The following is a 12,435-nucleotide window of genomic DNA, read 5'->3' on the forward strand; positions in this document are numbered from 1 at the left end:
TTAAAGATTCCTGTACCCTTGTACCATCACACTTCAGGTTCCTTTGTTTAAAAAAATGCAGTAGAAGCAGGGTGATCTGCCTCCATAGTTACAGATTACAACAACATTACCTTCCTTGCTGTTGCACATCTTTATTTGATCAACATTTCCAATCGACTTTCAGCTTTGTGATTGGATTTCTCTGCTAAGTATCATCACATTAACACCACACCAGGAGCTCCTCTTGCCTTTCACGTGTAACCTCTGTGCTTTCCCTCCTGTGCTTCCACTACTGTCACTACTGCTTTTATATCATTACATTTGATAGAGAACCTCATGTATGGCCTGTGTAAACACGGTGTAAACACAGTGCTTCAGCGCGGTGAGTGACAACCACCGGGGCAAACCTCGACGGTAACCAGGGACTGAGTGGAAAGATGATGTAATTTGACAGATGTAGTCAGTGGCACTTGAGTGCAAAACACAACAGCAGATAAAACAGATTACAAAACAACTTCCCATGGAAAGCCTGGTTACCTGTTGACAAGTCTCCTCAATGCCAGGAAGGAAATGCTGATAAACCATGTGTTGCTGTTGTGTTTTCTTAATTGCCATTGTGTTCCGTGATTTGCTGTTGTGATTTTCCCTTCAGGGCCACCATAGTTGAGACATCTGTTAAATGCCTTATTGTCTTGAATTGAACTGATGCGAAAAATAATGACAAATTGGCTAAAGTAGTTGGGCGCCTATGGATACTTTGTTCAAATACTTAACTAAAGGCTGTATAAGATTAAACATAGAGGAGAAATGAGTGAACATGAATGAAAATCCCAGATTACAGTACAATCAAAATTAGACAATGAATTTGTGTATGATTGATTGTGTTACATCTAAAATACAATATATCTTAATATACTTATTTGATGATGGTTCATGTTACAGGGCTGTGTGGCTACAGCAGGCACAACATAGCTCCAGTGTTCTTCAGTAATTGTTAACTGTCATGCCAACGGATCATCCTTAGTTTTCAGGAGCGGTGGTGAAAGGCACGTTGCCATGGCCACCACATGATTTCTCCTCCATTGTAACATGAAACCTCAAGAGGGCAGCAAGTTCCATCAAACCTGAGAAAGCACCACATCGCCCTAAAATGATTTGCATGTTTCCACGGGGGCTGGTAATGGATGTGCTAAGAGGGGTAATAACAAAGTGCAGCTCTCCAGGACTCTCTGTTAGAGGGTGTGTTTCGGTGCTTGAGTCCGCAGCCTCCTCTTCTACATCTTGCAGCCTAATCGGCGTCTTCAAGCTTCCCCTGCCTTCCTGTGGAAACTGGAAACTGCCGTGGCGTTCTGTTGTCGGAGCGAGATGGCTGCTCGCAGAGTGGGAACAAACGTCAATGAAATATTATGCACTTCCTCTCCTGCTGCAGAGACAGCAGTTATAAATAGACGGGGTTATTTTCAGGCAGCAGTTGTGAGATCTGCTCAGCCCTGGTCTGATCCGGCCTGGGCCCTGAGCCTCCATGTGGCATCTGGTTACAGGACGGCACCGCAAATATACAGCAGGATGAACCTGTGAACTGCGGATCGCTGTGCTCTGCCCCACGCCCTTCACATCGGCCTGCACCAAGTGCCCTTTGTCCATGGAACACTGCACATACATGTCATTTCACTAGGTCTTACAGTGAAACGCACTTCTCTCACTCTCTCACTCACTCTCTCTCTGTCTGTCTGTCTGTCTGTCTGTCTGTCTGTCTGTATGTCTGTCTGTCTCTCGCTCTCTCCCTGTCTGTCTGTCTGTCTGTCTGTCTGTCTGTCTGTCTGTCTGTCTCTCTCTCTCTCTCTCTCTCTCTCAAACCGGGTCCAAATCTCCAGACCTGCAGAGGAAGCAGAATATAAACCAGACCGTGCATCAACCTGCAAAGTAAATGCAACTGTCTCAGTGACAGTCTTTTTTATATTTCAGTTGTGTATTCGCACAACTTTAGAGGCAAATGCAACGGAGTGATTTAAACTGTAATAAATACGCTAATGTAACTGGATTACATGACGTGCACACGCTAATAGTTTATTTGAAGTTTCCGTATGTTTTTGTTAGTTATTTTCTCTTGTGCTCATGTGCTTGTCACTGGATTACGGTAGTGCATGTCTTAAAACTTGCCTGGCCATGATTTCATCGGACCTGTGTAGTTACAGAGAAGCATCCATTACCTGGACAGTTTGAACTTCTCTTGGCTGAGCCATTGCCGTATCAACCACTTGACAAAGAAAATAATGAAAAGGAAGCCCCACCCGAATGAGAGCGTAAAGAAAATACATTGCTCCATATACTGCAACATTCCATTTGCAGAATCTCTGGAGGATGCAGCATACTGACTTCAATTCTTCCACCGGAGTCTTTATGCTTTATCGTTTGCAGATCTAGATTCCACAATTTTCCAAATCTAATAACTGCACAAATTCCGTTATGTACAGTGCCTTGCATAAGTATTCACCCCCTTTGGACTTTTCTACATTTTGTCATGGTATAACCACAGATTAAAATTTATTTCATCGATCGTGAGTTTATGTAATGGACCAACACAAAATAGTGCATCATTTGGAAGTGGGGGGAAATATTACATGGATTTCACAATTATTTACAAATAAAAATCTGAAAAGGTTTGAGTGCATATGTATTCACCCCCTTTACTGTGAAACCCCTAACAAAGATCTGGTGCGACCAATTGCATTCACAAGTCACATTTGCAAGTCACATAATTAGTAAATAGGGTCCACCTGTCTGCAATTTAATCTCAGTATAAATACACCTGTTCTGTGACGGACTCAGAGTTTGTTGGAGATCATTACTGAACAAACAGCATCATGAAGACCAAGGAGCTCACCAAACAGGTCAGGGATAAAGTTGTGGAGAAATATGAAGCAGGGTTAGGTTATAAAAAAATATCCAGAGCTTTGAACATCTCTCTGAGCACCATAAAATCCATCATAAGAAAATGGAAAGAATATGGCACAACCGCAAACCTACCAAGAGGAGGCCGTCCACCCAAACTGAAGAGTCGGACAAGGAGAAAATTAATCAGAGAAGCAACCAGGAGGCCCATGGTTACTCTGGAGGAGTTGCAGAGATCCACAGCTGAGGTGGGAGAATCTGTCCACAGGACAACTATTAGTCGTCTACTCCACAAATCTGGCCTTTATGGAAGAGTGGCAAGAAGAAAGCCATTATTGAAAGGGATCCAAAAAAAATCCCGTTTGGAGTTTGCCAGAAGCCATGTGGGAGACACAGCAAACATGTGGAAGAAGGTGCTCTGGTCAGATGAGACCAAAATTGAACTTTTTGGCCTCAATGCAAAACGCTATGTGTGGCGAAAACCCAACACTGCCCATCACCCTGAGCACACCATCCCAACAGTGAAACATGGTGGTGGTAGCATCATGCTGTGGGGATGCTTCTCTTCAGCAGGTACAGGGAAACTGGTCAGAATAGAGGGAAAGATGGATGGAGCCAAATACAGGGAAATCCTTGAAGAAAATCTGATGCAGTCTGCAAAAGACTTGAGACTGGGGCGGAGGTTCATCTTCCAGCAGGACAATGACCCTAAACATACAGCCAGAGCTACAAAGGAATGGTTTGGATTAAAGAATGTTAATGTCTTAAAATGGCCCAGTCAAAGCCCAGACCTCAATCCAATAGAGAATCTATGGCAAGACTTGAAGATTGCGGTTCACAGACGGTCTCCATCCAATCTGACTGAGCTTCATCTTTTTTGCCAAGAAGAATGGACAAACCTTTCCATCTCTAGATGTGCAAAGCTGGTAGAGACATACCCCAAAAGACTTGCTGCTGTAATTGCAGCGAAAGGGGGTTCTACCAAGTATTGACACAGGGGGGGGAATACTTATGCACCCAACAGATGTCAACTTTTTTGTTCTCATTATTGTTTGTCTCACAATAAAATTTATTTTGCACCTCCAAAGTACTATGCATGTTTTGTTGATCAAACGGGAAAAAGTTTATTTAAGTCTATTTGAATTCCAGTTAGTAACAGTACATAATGGGAAAAAGTCCAAGGGGGGTGAATACTTATACAAGGCACTGTATCTCTCGAATCATTCAACATCGGCTTGACGCTTTGGTTGTGCCCTCATTCTTTGGACCGAGTTAAATTTGTCTTCTTCTTCGTCCACAGATAATCTACAGCACTGTATTAGTTAAGTAAATCATTCAAACTTATACATAAACCATGCACATAAATAGCCTATCCAGTTTTAACTTTCCTGAACATGAAATCTTCACTGAAGATAAACCAGGTGAACACAAAGTTTTCTTACTTCTATTTGCACCATAGATTGTTTATATAAACACAACATCCAGCACACAAACAAAAATAAGTGACAGTATAGTGTACAACGGAAAAATCCTGAATTAGCTGCAGAGCTTTAACACAGGACAAGAGAACAGAACATCATAAACAGGGTTAGGGTTGGGTTAGGCTCAAAGCTATAGGGCTAACTGTAAACAAAGAATGACTTAAAGATGACATTTTCTATTAGTAGTTAATGCAATAGTACAGAGAAAGATTATAATCAAGCATAAATAAAAATAATAATAATTAAGGGTTAAAATGATCTTATTATTGTTATTAGATTATTATTGTTTCTATCACAGCTGTTTGTATAGAGTCAGGCGACCTGTAGTGGCCTTGAAAATCACATGGGTGTGTGTAGGCAATGTGTCAGGGTGTTTCCAGCATCTCTCGACGGATCCCCCTCTGTCATCTCATCGTGACTCACCTTCTTTCCATTAAGGAATACAGAGGCATACACACTCACACACAAGCAGACACACTAAAGTAAAAAAAAAAAAGAATCCTTTGTGGTGCTGCCCTTCAAGCGAATGAATCGTACCTGTCATCCTTTCCTGCAACCTCAGTCATCCAGTAATTCTCCATAGGAAGTAAAAGGGGAAGAAGTCTTAACAGATGTGATGATCTGGGCAGGGAGGTAGGAAAATAAAATGCTTTTACAGCCGCTGTGTGACATGGATTTACAGTAAGGGAGAGCTTCCTCTTCACAAAGACAAACCTGTGTCAGCATTCACATTCATTACCATTAAGATTGTTTTTGACATCAGATCAATGGTGAATATATGTTACAATTGTATTTGCACTGTGTCTATAGGAGGATTAGGACTATATCAAAAATATTCCCACGGTATTACTTGGCAACAGATAATCTGTATTTGTGTCATTACACTTTCATTCGAGAGCAAGACAAAAATGTGCACTTATCATGGATGTTAGTCATCTCCAAAATATATGTTTAACTTAAAATAGAACTGGGTGTGTATGTGTGTGTGTGTGTGTGTGTGTGTGTGTGTGTGTGTGTGTGTGTGTGTGTGTGTGTGTGTGTGTGTTTTTGTGCCAAGGCTGCAGGTTTCCTGTTGATACCCGACTGTCAGGAATGCCTCCAGCTGGGGTTAGAGTTCAAAGGATGTGTGTCATTGCCACTTCCCTGCTATCACCACTAATGCCCCTCCACACTTATCTTGTGGCACACTCACCCTGACAGACCGCCGACATTGTAGCTTGTAGAATGTGCAAGTTCAAGGCAAGTGTCTTTTTTAAAATACTGCTGCTCATTCATTATTCACTCAGACAAGATGCATATGTTTCAAGTGGGAATCATTTGCTGAAATGGGGTCTGCTCAACAAAGCAGCCAAGCAGCAGTTACAGCATGAATGCTGCAGTGATTCAACACACTGTAAAGTCCCAGCAAAAAAACAAAAATAAAATGTTTAATATCAAAATACGATAAAGATCCTGTGTAAAAAAATCATTGGTCCACCACATGCATGTGTTCAAATCCATTTATCTTGGTATTTACCTTTATTGGATAGTGACAATAAAGAGAGACCGAAACATAGGGAGAAGGGAGAGGAAGCCAATACACTAAATGTCCACAACCACCCCCCAGAATCCTAGTTAGTATACTGGGAGTCAAAGTTGAGCAAGGCCAGTCCGTCATTCAGCTCCATTACAGATTTGACAGAGACCAGGCAGCGTCAGGGGGTTCATCCAAAAATAAGAGAACTGTCAAAAGTCCAATTCAATCCATCATTATAAGATAGTTGTAACATAGTTGTAACATACTTTGAATTAAAAGTCTGATAAACCAAACTGGAGCTCATCTCTTTTCCAACAGCCTGATCATTTTTCACTGCTCTTACCTGCACTTGAAAACTGAAAAACAGGTTTTCTGCTTTTTCTACCTATATTAACACAAACCTATGTTTACTTGGGACTATCAACACTAGCAAAACCAACAACCAAAAGAGTCTTTAATTTAAGATTGATTTATATGAACGTTTAGCCGCCTTAAGAGGTTGTAATATAAGTTGATTCTCAAATATATTCCAATTGTAAAATATGAATAGTTTTTCTGTTGCTCCATCCTTTTACTGGACTAACACTCCCTCACATGGATCTCATGAATCCTCTCTGAGGTCCTGACCCCTCCGCTGGGATTCACTGGTCTAAAGAATCTTTTTCCTAGCTCCCTCCTTCCGCCCACAAATCATGATGATGTTCTCAAAGATGTCACATTGCATAATGTATACAAGTAGGTGGATGTATGCTGACATTCAGCTAACAGGAATGCAGTGTCAAAGACCTGGTCGGTCTGGTCTTCGGGGACAGGAAGCACGCTGCCATGAGAGCACAAGTTGCTTGTTTTGTTTTTAGAAAGCGTGCTGTGCATACGCGTGTCTCTTGCTTGTACATCCTATGGGAGGCACATGTGACAAACAAACACACACACACACACTGAGTCTAAATCTACTGGGTGGGTACTGGGAATGTCTCAGACAGGATGCAACCTCTTCCCTAAGACCTGCCTTGTGCATATGAGTGTGTCGGTGTGTATTGTCTGGTCCAGGGATTACTCGCATTGTGGGAACAGTCACCTTAAAATAATTAATTAAAGACATTAAGACAGTTTATGTTTAGGAACAGGCAAGTATTTTTGTAAGACACAAACTATGAGCACACACTTTTATCCTCTAACGCACACACACACACACACACACACAAAATCACACACACACTGCAGTAAGACAAAAGACACATATCCTCTGCATGTGACATCCATCTCGAGCTAGGCTAAGCTCCATATCCTCCCCATGATCCCTCAGCCAGAGAGGAAACATCCTCTGGCAGCAGTGAGGGGAAGCTGGCTTCACTGAGACACTTCGCTCTGCAACAGGTAACACCCCTACGCCACAGCTAAGAAGCTCCAATCATTACTCTCCACTCTTTTAATCCTAAGGTAAGAGCCCCCACTCAAAAGACAACCCGCGTCTTTTCATATGTGTCAAAGGGAGAGATTTATGATTTATTTTTGCATAAATCTGATGAGAGTAAAAGTGTCCCATTTGTGCTTTTTCAGGTTTGCCTCGGGATGGTCCTCTTGGCACATTCACTCTGCCCTGAACAAAGGATTTGCCCACGGACCTGAGGGGAGAGGTGTAATACTTTTCATCAGTCTCAGCTGTGGGGAACAAACAGAAAGACAGAATCCCTTTTTTTTTATTAACAAAATAAAAAGGACGGGAAGAGGAAGAAGAGAAAAGCAGGAACAATGATGGAGCTGACGATCCATCTTATCCCGACAGGGGAAATAATCTATTCTCCAGGGAAAAATGGAGAAAACTGCTGCCACCACTGCAAGGTCAGTTCATTACATTACATGTCATTTAGCTGACGCTTTTGTCCAAAGCGACTTACATTTTAGTACACTCAACATTTATGAGGGGCCATTTAGGGGTTCAGTATCTTGCCGAGGACATCTCGGCATGCAGATGGGGAAGAGTGGGAATTGAACCGGCAACCTTCATGTTGGAGAAAGCCCGCTCTACCCCCTGGGCCACACCGCCCCTTTACACACACACAGTGTCCACATCTGGAGTCAGAGTTTCCCAACTCGTCCCCCAGTTCAGTCGATCTATACAGGGCTCAGAGGGTAGAAATGAATGCTGGCACAGTTGACATTTTATGAATCAGCATCCATGGGGATAATTTTGAAAACATTAGCATATTAAAAAATTGGTATAATGCTTCAAATTACTCTGTTACCATTTAAATATGATTAAAGCAGTGCTCCCAGAATAATAAGAGTCATTTTTCAGAGTTCATTACTTTTAAAGGGTTAAATCTCCTTGCTATACAAACTTTATTGTATTACTTTATTAGTAATTTATGAAAAGTCCTGATCCATGCAACATTGATAAGTATGACTCCTGCAGACAAGAGTTACATATGCAAGATAAGAAGCATTTCTTAATTCCATATTTAAGGTGTCAACCTTGAAACATACTTTGGTAAAGGCACAATGAAATGATGGGTCCACATTATTGTTGGGTTTTTCTTATTTACACAATGAACAATGTTAGTGACTAAACACAGAAATTCAATGTCACAGGAAGATACTTTCAGTACGTGTACTATTGAATTTTATGTGATCAATATATATCGACAAGGGGCCCATTAGCTTGTAGCTTACTGTATCTAGAGAGGAGGCCTCCTGTTGGTGAAATATAGCACTAACTCTGCAGTTCCCCTGTAGAGTAGGCGCTGTTTTTTAAAAGTTTTTTAACAGTTAACAAAGTTAGCGACTAGTTCAAGAACAGAGTGTTGCATTTAACTGCTAAAAGATACTGATATGCCTAACAGGCGGAGTTGCAAACAGAAAGTTGTAGTTTTAACTTTCATTATGAAACTTCAAATGTAATGAATGCCAGTGCTGATTATTCTGCTGAAAGGCAACTGTAAACTCACAACTTGGCCATTTCTAGAGAAGTGATACTGTGTCAGGGCCTTAATATACGTTTACAGCTTGTTTCCACTGCCCCCAAGTGGCGTTTATACTGGGTTGAAGTGGTAGGTGTGGTAACAGGCACACTCTACTTTGCCCGAGCTCGCTACAGGGCATTTCCTACATTATGAGCATTGGAGTTTGATTGAAAGGATTGAACAGACATGTGTATATAACCGGCAGGGAAGGTGTGTCGTCTCTACTGCCACAGGTTTTGGTTTTCACTTCACCAGTTCAAGTAGTCACATTTTGAATGTGGAAATTTTGTTGGCATATTATGGTTTACTTATCACCTCAACAACGTGTCCATGCAGAAACATATAACATTAATCGGTTGCTATAAAACATTTTAACATGTGCCACACACTGTATGTTTTCTTGCCTCATATAGGAGTAACAAAGACAGCTGATGTCTAATATCTATATAAACAGTATCTAAGGAATGAGGGGAGTGGGCTCTCTGTACCTCCCGTGGTAGAGGGTACCATTTGGTACAGTGTAGCGTGGGCTGACACCTGGAATGTACTGTAGCCTGGACGTGGAGGAAGCGACAAAGACATTCCAGTACACAGCATCACTTTTCCCCTCCTTCCTACATTCCTACAAGGTCAAATCACCCTGTACGTTTGGATGTGTGTGTGTGTGTGTGTGTGTGTGTGTGTGTGAGTATGTGTCGGTGAGTGTGTATGTGTGTGTGTGTGCACATGTACAAGTTTTAATTTCATTCTTTCTGTTTCCATGCATTATTTATTATATTATTCACAGAAATATGGTGAACGTTGAAGTCACGTGCGGTTCTGGTTAGTAGGGGAATTTATGTCTGCTGTTGAGATAACTGACTCAAAAACAAGAGGAAACATTTTATTTGTTTGGCTAAGTTCTGGCAGTGTTTCCTGGTCTTGGTTTGTCAGGAGTACAGTGGGAATGATAAAGAGTTGGAAGAAGAGGTCGGGGGGGTCGGTGTCATGACCGGCCTTTCCCTTCCAGTACAGTCTGTCTGTCTGACATTGCCTTGTCAACAGGATACAACCTGTATGTGCGTATGTGTGTGTGTGTGTGTGTGTGTGTGTGTGTGTGTGTGTGTGTGTGTGTGTGTGTCTGTGCCTGCGTCTGTGTGTGTTTGTTTTTCGGTGAATGCCATTGGTTGTGGGTCGCTGAATCAATCACCCCACCCTCCGGCAGTGTGGACCTATTGCACTTCAGCTGGGACATTGACAGCCAGCTCACCAGCAGGGTGAGGTCACCTTCACATGAGCACGACACAAGTTGTGTTAGTCTGCAACCGTGTCCGGGATGACAGACGCGCTGCAGTGAAGTATTTCCTTCTGTTTCATTCTGGACATACCACAATGACGTACAACGAGGATGCAATCTGTCACTAATGTCACTGAGGTCATGGCTGTAGTGCCTAGCAACAAGCGTTCCAGTCTACATTTAAAGAGTTGTTACATTGCTTTTCGAATGTGATTTATTTTAGGCCGATCAAGATAAATGCTGGATAGATGAGTCAGTAGAAATAAAAATAAAAGCAAAACATAATTTAACTAGAATGCCACTGAGATAGCCCCCAACAGTCTCCTTATAGAACCAGATTTAAAAATCAATAGATCTGGATTTTTATTTGGATCTGCAGTCTTATGAATATCAGTCCCATAAACCTGTCGACATGACATGCGTTATACTCTGAGAAATCCATTCAAATGCTGAAAAACGCCCTATATCACATATTATAGAAAGTGATCCACCCTGTAATACAGATCCACCCCGGAATGTATTGGCTTCTTCCCTGACCCATACTGCACCAACACACACCCTAACGGTTTTCAACGAAACTGGGTTAGGGGTTAGGGCCTAACCCCTAACCCAGTTTTGTTGAAATCTGTCAAGTAGTTTTTGCGTAATCCTGACTAATAACAGATAAACTGATAATTAGACAAGCATTCAAATGTTAAAAATCAAATAATTAGAAAAGGGATTAATGAGAGTTAAATTTCTGATCCCACTTTTTCTGTCATAGAGAATTACAGTGAGTGATATCACGGTAAATACACATGACCCCAATGACCTCCCTCACATGCCTCCAGTAAGTTAACAAGAATAAAAGCTTTAGAGTATTTTTAAAGGACATTTTATAAGGATATAAAGTTAACTTATTGAAAATAAAAAATGAATTCTCAGCTCACGGTTTCAACATATTGCCTCACGCTCACATCATCAGTGTGTGTGTGTCACTGAGTCCGCAGCGGAAGGAGGTGCAGTGACGCCTCTTGTAACAGCAGAGGGGATGAGAACTCTTCCAAACTGAGGTCACTGGTTATTGTGGCACAGATTCTCGCAACCTTCGCACTTTATTTTGCAACTGTGGTGTAATTCACAGCTGGATGACATCTGCATGTGGAAGAGGTAGACTCGTATGTAGTGCAACGCCCCCGTCCAGATGTGGGTATTATTAATGAATCAATGAATTAATTGATTTTATTTATTTTTTAAAACGCCTATTGATGCCGTCCTTTCCTCCGACTTCTCCTGATATAATGTGGGCTTGTCACTCATGTCCAGCCTCGTGTGCAAGTTTGCGAATGGGTAACAAAAAGTAAATGTGGACATATTTGAATAGAGTTTAACTTCCGTGTGTGCAGATTGTACCCCCCCCCCCCCCCCCCCCAACACACACACTCTCCTACGTGTATATGATTGTTCCACATTAGCCTCGCACCAAACTCCGAAGGCTTTATCGTCCATTTTGCAGTAAAATAACCGATCACAGCTGAATTCCACCCTCGCTGGGGAAGTGGGACGTGTCGCTGAACTTCCTGGTGGTGCAGCAGGGCAGTGAAAGAAGAGGAAGATGGACACGGCCACAGCACTCCCATAGGAGGCTGAAGTCACATTGAAACCCTCACACACTTCCATAGTTGTTCACATTAACACCAGTACATAAAGTGTGGAGTGGCTGCGGCTGAGCCGGTGGACCACCAGAGGAGGAGGGGGTGCGGTCCTCCTGAGGGGCGGCGGTCTGGAGGGAAGCCTCGGCGGTGACAGGCGGTTAGAGCCCGCGGTGGAAGCGCTGCTGTGGGAGGGTCTGGAGGGAGAAACCCCGCAGGACTCAGTCACTCTCTCACACACACACACCCTCAACGGCATACTCCTCTGTCAGACACACACACACACACACACCAATCACCGGCGGACTCACAAACCTCCACGCCGCTGTGTGGACGATACGAGCCCAGTGAGAGAAGAGACCGTGTTTGACCTCGGCTGTTTTTAAGGTAAGTTTCCCTCCTGAACACCTGAACCAGCGGCTGTCCACGTTCTGTTAGCTCCCCCGTGCTGATGCTATCTGCTCACTGCTCACTGTTACTGGCGAGCGGGTTGTGTCTCTGGAAAGTTTCTGCTGTGGGATTTGTAGCATGAGTGACTTGATGTGTGCCATATGGCGATAGCGCTTCACCAGATTCCATTCAAAAATAGGACAATTTAACGCTGTGCGGCCGGTTAGCAACGGATTTACGCGTGAAAACACGCGATCGAGGGCTACGACAAATCACTGACAGTCACTGAGGAGGTCTGCGTGTTTTT

General features: G+C 42.7%; 1 protein-coding gene across 2 annotated transcripts in view; it reads left to right on the plus strand.

The window, feature by feature from the left end:
- Positions 1 to 7,149: 7,149 nt before the first annotated feature.
- LOC128439796 (unconventional myosin-Ic) overlaps positions 7,150 to 12,435 on the plus strand; it is a 58,843-nt gene continuing 53,557 nt past the window's right edge. Inside the window, exons 1-2 of one of the 2 annotated variants that reach the window (XM_053422209.1) lie at positions 7,150 to 7,308; positions 7,429 to 7,710. In XM_053422209.1, coding sequence (XP_053278184.1) covers positions 7,621 to 7,710 — 90 coding nt within the window. In that variant the 5' untranslated portion in view covers positions 7,150 to 7,308; positions 7,429 to 7,620. Of the gene's footprint in view, positions 7,309 to 7,428; positions 7,711 to 11,869; positions 12,126 to 12,435 lie in introns of those variants that run through there. The other variant, XM_053422213.1, reaches the window with a different exon arrangement.

The sequence above is a fragment of the Pleuronectes platessa genome, chromosome 5 (assembly GCF_947347685.1).
Source record: "Pleuronectes platessa chromosome 5, fPlePla1.1, whole genome shotgun sequence".
NCBI lineage: Eukaryota > Metazoa > Chordata > Actinopteri > Pleuronectiformes > Pleuronectidae > Pleuronectes > Pleuronectes platessa.